The sequence below is a fragment of the Solanum stenotomum genome, chromosome 6, assembly GCF_019186545.1.
Source record: "Solanum stenotomum isolate F172 chromosome 6, ASM1918654v1, whole genome shotgun sequence".
In the NCBI taxonomy this organism is placed as follows: Eukaryota; Viridiplantae; Streptophyta; class Magnoliopsida; order Solanales; family Solanaceae; genus Solanum; species Solanum stenotomum.
Window position 1 is genome coordinate 61,841,433 of NC_064287.1, and position 13,403 is coordinate 61,854,835.

Consider the following 13,403-nt stretch of genomic DNA (forward strand, 5'->3'; position numbering starts at 1 on the left):
AGTTTGAGTATAATGAACTTATAGATCACATCGAGACAACTTTATGATTGTTCCGAGGCACAGTGAGACAACTTTAGATTAGAATAGAAATGAAGCATAATCAGACAAGTTGTAATACATAAATTTATCTTACATAATACTACTACAACTTATTTGTCTTTTTTTACCTTTTATGTCTGAAATCCAGCATATCACCAGTTAATAGAAACAACAATATACAAAAAATGTTCCAATTCCCATTTCTTAACAAGACCTTCTTGTCTTTAACCTATCTCCCTTTTATAACCTGATGGAACAGCATTTTCGCGATGCTCTAGAAAGAAAGCGCGAAAAAAACAAACAAACATTATGATTGCTGCATTCTCAAGCCTCAAACAGCAGCACCAACTGGTGCACCAGCTTTAAGCCTTGATGATCCGTAGAGTGTTTCTTCAAATCGGATAATCTCATTCTTGGAACCATAAGCAACTTGAGTCCGGTCATCAAGATTAACGATCACTTTGTCAAGGACGGATTGTTTCCCATCGCTGCTGTAACCTCCAGCTTTTTCGATCAAGAATCCTAATGGTGCCACTTCAAAGAGCAATCTAAGTTTCGCCTTGGCTGTTGGAGATGTCACATTTGTGAATATACCTTTCTCCTTTACAATGATCTGTGAAAAATCGAGAAGGGAATTCAACAACTTATATGTATGTAAAAAGAATCACTTAGTATAATGTTCAATGCCCCGTTGCACCACTCTGCCTCTGCCCCTGATTACATACCTGGTTTACATCAGGCACCATTCCTCCGGTGTATCTCAAGGTGTATTTCTCCTTCACATAGTAATCGATCAGCTGTCATCAAGAATCAAGAGTCAGAACACGGAATTTCATTTTAGTAGCAACTTAGAAAGCATATGAAAAGGGAACAACAACAGAAAAGGTATAGGAAATGCAATTTGTTCGAGTACAGATATCAGATATTGAAGACAAAATATGAGAAATGATAGTAAACCTTGGCGTAATCAGGATTGTCAAATGTAGCTCTCAAATTTCCAGGGGAGAACATTTTTCCTTCTCCGATTTCTGTTGTATCCTTAACATGTTGCCATTTTCCTAAGAACAAAAAGGAACATCGATATTGAGACAACTCGTAGCAAGAAAAGTCTAAATTATTACAAATCAATGTATGTCAAAACCTTCATCAAGGAGGAGGAATTCATGAGTCCCGGGAACATCTTTAAGAGCAAGAACATATGTAGTTCGCGGTCCAAATATCCCCATAGCTGCTGCAACTTGCTCTCTTCCTGTGATCCCGGTTAACTTATCCCCGGGCCATACACCAAAGATGGTTCCAACTGTGAAGTTCGTGTCCACAATACTGGAACCATCAAGTGGATCAAAAGCAACACTAAATCCTCCTGTTTGATACAAATAGAATTCATCAGTGTCTTTTATACCCTTAGGTTTCTATAAGGAAAATTAACCAGACGTTTGGACGTGAATTGAGTGATATTTGAAGTTAAAAGTCGAAAAATGGTATTTCGAAGTTGATATTGTGTTTGGACATGCATTTTACTTGAAAAAATAGGTGACGTCTTTGAAAAATTCTAGTGTATAACCAAACAAGTACCTTCAGCAGGACCCCCCATGTCTTGGAGCTCAGGAACTTCCTCAGAACAAGCATATTTGCAAAAGTGTGAATATGTCAAGGCCTAAACATCAACAATCAAAAGAACAAGTTTTTGTCAAACTTAGATAAGAATTACATCCACTATTTCAATTTGTTTGTCTGGTTTTGCCTTGACACGAGAGAGTAAAGAAATTTTTTGAATCTTGTGATTTTAAACTAAAGATACGTTGAATGTACCAAAATGTTCCCTTTAATCCAGTGGTTTAAACATGTCAGGTGAAAAGTTAGAAGTAAAAAGTTGTCAAAAAAGAGAAGAGACATTCTTTTTTGAACGGACTAGAAAATAGAAAGGAAAATAAGACAAACAAATTGAAACAGAGGGAGTAACGTACATTGTAGAGAATCAGTTTTATCAAGTAGCAATAGGCATAAGCTACTTCTGTCATATGGGGTGGAGCTATATGTACTAAAGGTGGTTCGATTGAAATCCCTTTATCGATAAATTATACTTTGTAAGTAAAGTAAAAAACAATCTTTTAGTATATATATAAACTGTTGAATCCCCTCGACACAAAGAAGCTTCAAGTATAATGTCAAAGGTGGTTCAAAAATTGTTTTTGCTCACACGTTGCGAATGTGTATACATTCATTTTTTATAAAAAAATTCCTGGCTCCGCCACTCTATAGTTTTGTACCTCAAAGAGAAGCTTATCGGCAAGCATATCGACAGCAAGCTGTTCATCACCAAAAGAATTGACACAAGCAGTTCCTCCACAAGAAGCTGTTCTGACTTTGAAGGCAATTGTTCTCAATGCTTCTCCCATACACATCATTAACCTGATTAACCCCTTATCTGAGGTTGATTTTGAAAGAAATTCTTCCTATAAATAAACCAATTAACTAGTCATTTTCATTAATTTCTTGTATAACAATTACATTAAATAAGATTAATCAACAAACATGATCAAACTTACCAAGCTATCACCAATCTCACATTTTGTCACCAAGGAAGAATTTTTTGATCTAGACACCTTAAGTGATGATTTAGGCGCAACGCGCAATGATTCCCCAAATAATGAGCTTGATTTCAGACTCTGCAAGAATCTCATGTCATACTTAAGTCAGAAGCGAATTCAGGATTTTAAATTTATGAGTTCTGGATCCTTGAAAAGAATACTTACTTGGTACTGAATAAATTATTTATACTTTTAAACACAAATATAAGGTCTAGGCCAAAGCTACTAGGTTCTGCCAAATCTTATAGCTCCACCCTTGCTTATAGCTCATCTATTTATGTTCTATGTCAACTACATGCTTTGTATAGAAGTACAAGTTTATGATATATATCCATGATTTTTTTAAAAAAAAATTATCATAGTTTCCTAAAGTTATTTAATTAGTATAGAAAAATGAAGAAAATCAAATGGAAATTAATTAAGACATACCCTTGAGTTGAATGAAGGGGAAATGGATCTTGAAGTTGCAAGTGAAGTTGAATATTGTTGAGAAGAAACATTTGGGAGAAGAGATGTAGCTCTTGCACAGCATGTGACACTAGTCTCCATTTTGTGTGTTAAAATTAAGAATTTTGAGAGTGGAGAGGGGAAAATATCCTACAATGAAGGAATATAAAAGAGAGAATTTTTTTTTAATCTCAAAGTTGTTGCTTTAGTTGAGTTAGTTTTAGCCTCTAACTTTTTTGGGGCATGGGGTCTAAGGGGGTGGGGGTGGGGTAGTAGATAAGTAGTTAATGAGATGTTGCCACATGGATGATATTTGTATAGATAGGCTGATATAAGGGGGTATGGGTGAGATTAATGACCATCACTCATAATTTTGTGACTCAAATATCTTTGTTACTAAAGAGATATGGTTTCTATTGAGTAATGACCTTTCTTCATTTTGTTTCTTTTTGTCAACTTGACACAACCCTATCATGCTTTTTTTCTTTTTTGTTTGGAAGATCGTAGTGTTTGGATCAACTTCGTTTTGTGTTATTAGAGTTGAGAGTTTCTAATTAAAGTTAGTTTTTGTGTAGCATCTATTCAAGCTACTACAATCAAACTTTTATATTATATTTTTGTTTGTTCGGATAATTTTTCATTGTGATAACAAAATGTTATTATAAAGAATAATATAACATAATATGAAAATTCAAGTTCAAAGAAACATTGGGTCGTTTATAGCTAAATATATAGAAAATGATTGTTATTGAGATGTCTGATTATATATGCGTGACTATTACATTGTATTTGTATTTTACTGTATTGTTTTGATAAACACAATATTTAGATAGATTATATCATTTCTCGTCGTTACATAATATCATACATCAACAATTTAAAGGTTAAGCATACAAAAAAGGTTGGGTCACAAAAGCCCACTGAGGATTGCAAATTTGATATGAGGAACACCTACTCAATCTAAGCACAGGTTTGTTATTTTGTTGGCTGTGCAAAGAAGGTTGTTGACCAAGAATAGACATTTGAGTGACACAGACTTAGACTTCTACTAAACATACCCTGCGGTACTTGATAATTCACTCACGAATCGTTCACGATGTGGCGGATCATCACATGACGCTACAAATTCAAGTGGATACTGGAATTTGTTCCCTATGTGACAGCCCAGTTGTAAAGACTCATCAACTTTTATTTTTTGATTGTGAATATTGGACCAAGATGGTCCAATGGGCTTGAATAGTTAATCAAGATTTCATTACAAAAAGGCCCAAAGGTGTAGGTAATCTTTATATAATTACCCGAAAATAAAAAATGAAAAAACTACTAAACACCACATACTTTACTATCATATATACATATTTTATCTCTAGTTTTAAAAAATTACACATAATACCACTTTGAATAATTATATCATATATTCTAAAAAGTTAAAATACTCAAATCCCTTAAATATGACATTGCATAATTATCTTAAAATATAATCTCCTTGATTAGTGGGATGTTAACAATTCAAACTTTACTTTCTCTCACATCAAAGCAACTGTTTCCCTCCCCATCCCATTACATATATGTATCTCACCCCATCCCCACGTAATTCACACAAACCCACATTTCCAGTTCTTCTTCAACCATCTCAATAGTTTGCATGTACTAAATCAAAAATTAATCTTGATGATCAGCAATATATAAAGATGTAAGATTTTGTTTGATTTTTTGCTATTATTCGAATGTATCTTTGGATTTCAGCACTTTCATGTATCTGATTTCTGAGATACATGCTTAAATATTTAAGATACATCATATTTAACTCAACAATATTATGAATTATCTATATAAAGATGCACACATGTGAAAGCGAGATACATGCTTAATCAAATTTACATGCTATACAAATCATTAATATTAAACATTAGACTCTTACTTTTTAAGAATGATGTATACATTATTGAAAGTCATACATTATTTATCCGAGATACTCACTATAAAATTAAGATACACGATAAAAACACATTCAACTGTACAACTAATTTCATTTTTATCATTTTTTTTCCTGAAATTCATGATCATCTCCATAGATACATATCAACAAACTTCCAAGATACATCCAACAAAAAAACGAATCTGACTAATATCTTCATGTACCATCTCGTTTCTAATTTTTATTGGAGTAAAATTGTCTTTCATCGTGTATCTAATCTCCATATTTTTGCGTGTACAATTGATTCCTAGTTGGGTTGAAATACCATCAACTAGATCGTTGTAGGTTGTATTATCTCTCAAAAGTATTCCATCAATTCTATAATTTTCGTTTTCAATTTCAGAGATCCACGAACCTAAATACCTTAACAATATTGTTATATTGGTCATTTGAAGAAAAAAAACCTCAAAAATTGAAGCTTCAATGGAAGGAATTGATGAAAAAGATGAAGTTTACAAGTTCAGAATTACTAACGTTTATGATCTGAATTTTTTAGTAAAATTAGTATAATAGTTGATACGAATTGATCTTCTAAATCCGTTTTATTGGTTAATTTTTCATATTCTACTCCTTTAATCAAGGAAATAAGTTACAACATTTATTTCAAAAGTCACAAATCATGTATCTCAGCCTTTTAAACCCTACACATACACGTATCTGACGGGCCTTGATACATATATCCCACAATCAAAAATGATATAGAATGTAATATCAAAAACTAACGAGATTCGGAGTAATTAGGATCTAAAGTAGGGGGATTTATGTAGTTTACCCAAAAAAAAGGAGTAAAAATTACATGATTAAGCAAACATATACTAGTTAATTAGTCACCATAGCTATAGTTTTAGTTAATTACTACTCGCGACCAATATTCAATGATAATTACGTGGATTGAGGTTTCGAGTTTGTATAATTCATACGTTGGTATAATTCGAAATTTATATAATATAATGTGTAACTTTTGTATGATGCAATTTTATATAATATAATTTGTATAGTTGTTTAAAGTTCAGATGTTTGTATTTGTATAAATTCGTTCTTTCGAGTTTATACAAAAATAACTTAATTGTAGAAATGTACCCGCGAATTATACAAACTAGGCAGCTTAAACTGTAGATACCGCCCGTAAATATACAAATTATAGATATGGAGCATCATTAAATTTATTATAGTAGTTATTTTGCGAAAATTCCCCTCAAAAAATCACCTAATCATTGTATATTAAATTGGTTTAATATAAATATCTAATGTGAATAAGCATTTACCAAATTAATGATCATAAAGCATGGATGATTAAGAACACAACCCGATAGACCAATCATTAATGAAATTGATAAAAACAAATAGGGGTTTTGTGGCTGCAATCCATCACCATGGATGATTAAGAACTGAACAAACGTTTTTTTTTTTTTAGGGGGTGGTTAATTTGTCACAATGTATGAATTTAGAATTATCTCAATTTTCATGTGTATTAGTCTATGAATTTTTTAAAATATATGTGATTGACGTTGTTTGAGCTCAAATTTTGTGGGTCCTATGGTAATGACCCTATTACATGATTCACATTATTTTTTGAAGGTGGACATACTTATCTTGGAGTTTATATGACAGGAAACAAGACTTTAGTTTTATCTCAATTTTCATGTGTATTAGTCCATAAATCCATTTAATTTGTGTAATTGAATTTGTTTGAGCTCAAATTTTGTGGGTCCATTAAATTTTTTCTGAATTCCAATTCGTTATGTTATTTTTGTTGAAATTACATATATAAATAAGCATACATTTTCAAAAGCAATGTAATATATTGCTTTTTGTATGTTTTATTTCCAAATTATTGAGAAATTTATATTAGAATGAATGTTTTAATTCATATGAAATCGAATATGGAGTACTGTATCATATTTAATTGCGCTATTCAATCTAATTAAGACAGATTTGAAGATGAATTTCGATTGATCGAACAAGTTTTTGATTTGATTGGTGTTGATGAAATGTTAGTGGACTATAATCCTCTCTACACTTGCCAAGTATATGTTAAATAATTTCTATTTTCGATACGTTTTCACTTGTACAATCACTTCTTATCTAAATGGCTTATACCTAAAACTAAAACTCGACACCCAAAAGGGGTCATATTAATTACTTATAATGCTCCTTTCGTTTCATAATAAGTGTTTACTTTTAACATGTAATATATCCCTTAAGAAATACCAACTCTTTAAAAATAAATTAGATAATTGATTATTATTTAATTAATGATATCATTGAAAATTGGACTACTTCAAAAGACTTTTTAGGGATATATAAAATAAGGACAAATTTTATAAAAATAAATTAGTATGAAAATGATCACTTATTTTGATCAAAATAAAAGGCTAAGTTATACCCTCTCTTCATTTTTAGTTGTCACGTTACGTTTTTCAAAAGTCAAGTTGACTAATTTTTAAAGTTAAATTAGATTACATTAATTCGATATTAACAAAAAATTTAGATATTCAAAAACTAAACGAAAAGTACTATAAATTGCAATTTTGTGCATATCAATATGATGAAATGATACATTATAAAATATTAGTCAAAGTTCTTATCGTTTGACTTTAAAAAAAAAAAAATCATGACAACTAAAAGTGAACGGAGGGATACTCATTATGAATTGGAAGAGTAACAATTAATTTTGTACGGTAGAAGTATGTCTCATATACACTGCACTAATTGCTCTAGCAGGAAATATTTTTGCTCTTGGTAATTATCGTCAATGACTAATCTTCGGAGCTAAAATGATTATCTTCAGAATAAAATTGAATTTTATTAATTTAATATTTAGAATTTGAATATTTAAAAATGGTACGAAAAATAATATAAGTTGCAATTATATATATATTGGTCAAAATTCAAGTAATTTGACTTTTGAAAAGCGGAACGTGATAAGTAAAAGTAAACTGTGAGAGTGTTGTGCTATAAGATGCTTCTTTCTTGACATTAATCCTTCAATTTCTTATTAAAATGATTAAGGTCATTAATAATATAGCCTAATTTTACCTTCTCCCACACGTTAAAATGATTATTAATTAACGTCAATTCATTTATTCCCTAAATACTTTAATGTACAAAAACTAATAATCCATGGCCAACCGGCCATTGACAAATTCCAACATCGTTATTAGTCATCAATTTTGCAACAAATAAACTTTACATTAATTTTGAACTAATTACTTGTCCACTTTTCATTTTTTAGTTGTCTATAATTATTTGTCCATTTTAACAAATTAAAAAAGGACAAATTATTTTTACATATTATATTCTCAATTAATTACTTTGAAAATGGTAAAATTCTTGAAAATCTAATTTTTAATTCATCCACTTCATAATTAATAGGGGTAAAATGGTAAACTCACTATATCAATCATTGTTTTCTTAATATGTGTGTCAATTCAAAAGTGGACAAGTAATTAGGGAGAGAGAGTATTAAGGCTAATTTACTTATTATTTTACAAAATTAAAATGAAATTAATTGTTTTTATCCCATTTTATCCTTATTATTAAATGTTTTTTAAATAAAATTAGCTTGTCTTGTTCTTAAATTAAGTATAATTTATTGGATAGAGATAAAATAAACTTTTATTTATAATTTTCTAAAGGACGTGCAAAATATAAATGATGACTAATATTAAACAAAAAGAAATACTTTTTTATTTTTAAAAAGTTAACGACTAAGTTATTTTAAAATATTAGCCAAATTCATATAGTTTTTACTCTTAAAATAATATTGCATTTAAAAGATACCATTTTGTAGCTCTATTAATACTATCATTTATCCAAAAAGGGACTAAAGGCAGTTTTTGGTCCACAAGAGCTACATCATGCCCTATTTTCTACTGTCTGCCTTTATAGACTGCCTTCAATAGAATGATCAAAGTCAATATTTATCATCTACTTCTGCTCAACCAATAGGAATTAATTGTGGATTGTTAAAATAACTAAAAATTTCAAAATCTTGGACCACTTTTTAGCTTTTGTTGATTAATATTGTCTCCTCCATTAGTCCATCATCTCATGACATGGAAAGTTGTGGAGGATATGAATTAGGAGAGCGAGAGCTGAAATCACTTGATGTTTTTCTTTTGGTGATGTACGAATTGCAATGATCATATGTCTTAGCAATGTGTAATTCCTACCTAAATCATTACTAAAAAGATGTTAGAATGTAATATATTTGTATACTCAATAGATTTGAGGAGAAATGATTAAGATTTGGTGCAGTGAAAATGCTCTTAGATAGAAAGTTGTGGAGGACACAATTTACGGTAGTAGTGTGTTGACTTGCTATCTGTCCATACTAGTAGTCATAGTATTGCTCATGTAGCTTCTTATCCTTTGATTTGTTGTTATCTTCTTTTTTTTCTTGTACTTAGATTATTGCCGTATTTTGCTTTGTTATGCTTTCACTTCTGTTAATTTTTTCTGGACTTCGGGGTCTATTGGAAACAATCTCTCTACCATCTGAGGTAGGGGGAAGGTCTAGGTACACTCTACTCTTTTGACACCCAGTTTGTGAGACTATACCGGATATATTGTAGTTGTATACTCAATAGGTTTCCTAATGCGTATAAAAAATTTGAGCCAAAATTATTGAAGTCGGTTGAACGCATTACATCTACACATCCAACCCTAAAGGTTTAATTAGTAAGCCGAAGTCAACTCATATCTATGCTAGTAGAAGGTAATGGTACTCTATAAGGTGATAGAGGGGTATGTCAGTTGATTCGAACACCACGCTCATGTTTTGAAAAATAGCAAATTCATTTACTGAGATAACTTATAAGGTTCAATAATTTCAAGATTGAAACATTCAGTTTGAGTAGCTTGGCTCCTGTGTACAACTTGCCTTGTGGCTTGCTGCTATTACTCTTGAATTGTCATTTTAACAATTGGAATTTTGTGCATTAAGCACCTTTACAAAAAAGAACACACAAAAGAACAATGGCAACAAGTCAATTAGTCCTATCAAGAAGATGCTAAACACAACATAGTGAAGATTGTATCCTTCTAGGAAGAAAAAGAATTTCATTCCGGCTATCGATAATTTACAGTTTACACTAACAACAATTGTACACGAATCGTACTATTCTAACCACCAAAACTTATCGTCTAGTGATACTGGTAGGAGTCTTTCGCGGACATATGCGTGGAATGTCAATCAGATTTAATGGAGTCTGGACTACTAGAGATGCTGTCATGGCTATCATCACATGCAGCCAAAGCTCTCTCTAAATTAGAAACAATATCAGTCATTGTAGGTCTATGTTTTCCTTCTAAATGCACACAATGCATTGCAGTATATGCCACCAATTCTACTCCCTCGGCTTCCGTCAACTCTGGCAGCCCAACTCTGGGATCCAAAATCTTGTTCAATTCTCCAGCCATAATTGCTGGTACTGCAAAGTCGACAACACTCATTGGCATGTCCCCGTTTTCACTAGTTTTGAATAAGGCTCTTTTTCCGGTCAAAAGTTCTAACAATACAACCCCAAGTCCATAGACATCACTCTTTGCTGTCAAGACATTTAGGCCATAGTACTCTGGATCGATATACCCAACTGTGCCTGCTGCCCTCATTGGCTGACTGAAACTGGCATCAGTCTCCGGCCACATTAAGGATAATCCAAAATCTGACACTCTTGCGATCCAATTTGCATCGATCAAGATGTTGGATGACTTGATGTCCCGGTGAATTATAGGTGGAACTGCATAATTGTGAAGGTATTCGATGCCACGAGCAGCATCTAATGCAATCTTGATCCTCATTTTCCAAGAATTCACTACACTACTACTCTTCTCCACGTTGTTCTTATCGTGTAAATGATCATAAAGCGCCCCATTTTTCATGAACTCATAAACCAAAAGTCTTTCATCCATTTCTTCACAATAACCAACCAATCTAACCAAGTGTTTGTGGTGTAGTCGGGACAAGAACGTCAACTCTGATTCAAAAGCCCTCTCTTTCTCCAAGAACTTCTTCATCTTCGGACTCATTTCACCACGCTTAATTGCAACCTCACAGCCATCAGCTAATTTTCCCTTGTAAACAACCCCAAAGCTGCCAGCACCAATCTTATTCTTTAAAGAGAAATTGTCCGTAGCTGCAACAAGCTCCGAAAACTGAAACTCCTCTGCCCTATCACCATGTATAGATGAAGTTCCACTCCTCTGACGCCTCATTAGCCTCGACCCTTGGCGCCTAAGAGTAGATGATCTTGAAACTTGACCACTACTATAACATTGTTGAGCAACATTATTAGTACTAATAGTAGGTTGAACAGAATTATGAATTTTCTTCTTCCCAAAACAAACACCAGTCCATAAACAATAAACAACAGTACAAATCCCTGCAATAGCCCCAACTGATCCAACAATCACAAAAGCTAACAATCCCTTTCTCAACCCCTTAGATGGCGACGATGGCACCATAATAAACACCGGTGGTGATGGTGGTGGAGTTACTCCAACCGAAAAATCACAAGGCCTACAAATATTACCATTCCCCGAACACAACGTTTTCGATTGAGGATATACACCACAATCACATACATTCTCAACACATGGACCTGGAAGAATCATTGGTAAAGGAAGCTCAGTACCTGAAGGATACATATTACTACTCCAACCAGGTCCCCAGCAGATAACAGAAAAATTCCCACTTGTTAATCCACAAGTAAAATCTAAACCAGCAACAATTGATTCAAATGAAAGACCTTTCGTTAAATTCGTCGAAAATTCACCATTCCCACCCCAACAAACAACTGTATAATTCATTCTAAGAACCCCACAAGTATGATTAACCCCTAAAGCTAATCCATTATACTCATAAGCAAAATTAGATGGAATATCTAATTGACCATTTTCATTATCTCCTTTGCAAATTAAAAAACCTGTAGAATTCATCCCACAAGCATGTTTTCCACCGGCAAATATATTCACTACTGTAATATTAGCAAAACCAGATTGAATAGCTGAAGCAATATCGCTATTGTTTCCCCAGCATACAACTCTATTTGAACTTTTCAAAATTCCACAAGAAAATCCCGACCCAGATGAAATTGACATGAATTGTGACGACCCATTTGGTTGTTTCGCCAAATTCGAGTCATCTCTCCAACATTTAACATTTTGGGTACCGTTTGTTAAGCCGCAAATTTGAGTGTCTCCCATTGTAACAGTAGTTAACAAAGTTGAGTAACTGAAGAAAAGTCTTTTGGGTTGAAAACTTGAGTTCCAGAAGAGAAGGGAAAACCCACCGGTTTCGACGCCGGTGAAGCCGTTAACTCCGCCGGCGATGGAGCTAAAGGAGACGTTAGGAGGTATGGGGATGGGTGCTGTCTGATTTTCTGACCAGCATTGGATTCTTTGGATTGGTTGAGAAGCTACTATGCCGCAGATAGTGATGTTGGCGCCGTAAGCGACGGCCAAAGTGATGGCGGAACTACCGAGGGCATGAGAAAATGGTAGTAAAACAGAAATTATCAGTGAGATAACAGCGGTGATGATAACGGCGTCGGCGCCATCGCCGGAGATGGATAACGTCATCAGAAATTTTCTCTCATTTGTACCGAAAAAAAGAAGCAATTGTGGATTGTACTGTATATGTGTGAACAGTAGCTAAGCTTACAAGAATTTTAATTTATAGAATTCAAATTCAAAATATAAAGAAATGGTTGGAAAGACATTTTTTTTTTTAAGACACTATTTGATACGAAGGAAAATGTTTTCTTCGAAAAATGATTATCTAGAAAATGTTCTCTCTTAAAAAAAAAAAAGAAGTAAATTTATTACTTATTTTTTAATGTTTGTAGATAAGTAAAAACATATTATTCCAAAAATATTTATATGTTATATAGCAAAATATTCTAAAGACAGGAATCAGGATGAGTCGAGTAGGTGTTCGTTTGTGGCGGGTGGGATGTTCAAGGGGTGGAGGTTGGGGGATTAGGTGAGTGGAGATAAACATTGAACTTGGAATGTCACTTGTGCACATTATTTTTCCTAATGTAAGGAATAGATCTTCACGTACTTGATCATTTTCCTTTTTATAGGCATATTAAGAAATTATGAATAAAAAGATAATTTTACTAACTCATCGTTTAAAAAAAACTTGTTGAAAATTTAACAAATAAATATCTTTCAAAAAGCATTGATTGCAAGAGTATTGATAGGAAAAATTTAATTAATACTTTCTGGATTTAATAAGGTGGACAATTAATATGAGACAATTATTTTTGTAAGATGATCAACTAATATGGAAGAAAGGAAGTAAAAATTTAAAAAGTTTTACCCATACGTAATGTAACTTT

At 32.6% G+C, this 13,403-nt stretch overlaps 2 protein-coding genes across 2 annotated transcripts; both read right to left on the minus strand.

Annotated features, from left to right (window-relative positions):
- Positions 1-219: 219 nt before the first annotated feature.
- LOC125866800 (sedoheptulose-1,7-bisphosphatase, chloroplastic) lies at positions 220-3,271 on the minus strand. The gene is made up of 8 exons (XM_049547151.1): positions 3,060-3,271; positions 2,589-2,708; positions 2,310-2,495; positions 1,615-1,696; positions 1,181-1,402; positions 997-1,097; positions 765-836; positions 220-652 (listed from the first exon to the last, which is right to left on the minus strand). Exons 1-8 carry the CDS (start codon positions 3,177-3,179, stop codon positions 371-373), a joined length of 1,185 nt encoding a protein of 394 aa, XP_049403108.1. The 5' UTR covers positions 3,180-3,271; the 3' UTR covers positions 220-370.
- A 6,757-nt stretch (positions 3,272-10,028) lies between these two features.
- LOC125868009 (putative serine/threonine-protein kinase-like protein CCR3) lies at positions 10,029-12,654 on the minus strand. Its single transcript, XM_049548604.1, has one exon. The coding sequence runs from the start codon at positions 12,637-12,639 to the stop codon at positions 10,249-10,251; it is 2,391 nt and encodes a 796-aa protein (XP_049404561.1). The 5' UTR covers positions 12,640-12,654; the 3' UTR covers positions 10,029-10,248.
- Positions 12,655-13,403: the final 749 nt, after the last annotated feature.

Coding starts and splice junctions, on each gene's coding strand:
- LOC125866800 (XM_049547151.1), bottom strand. CDS start 3,179: ATGGAGACTAGTGTCACATGCTGTGCAAGAGCTACATCTCTTCTCCCA. Junction 1,697..2,309: donor CCGATAAGCTTCTCTTTGAG/GTACAAAACTAT, acceptor GTTGATGTTTAG/GCCTTGACATATTCACACTT. Junction 653..764: donor TGGTGCCTGATGTAAACCAG/GTATGTAATCAG, acceptor GATTTTTCACAG/ATCATTGTAAAGGAGAAAGG.
- LOC125868009 (XM_049548604.1), bottom strand. CDS start 12,639: ATGACGTTATCCATCTCCGGCGATGGCGCCGACGCCGTTATCATCACC.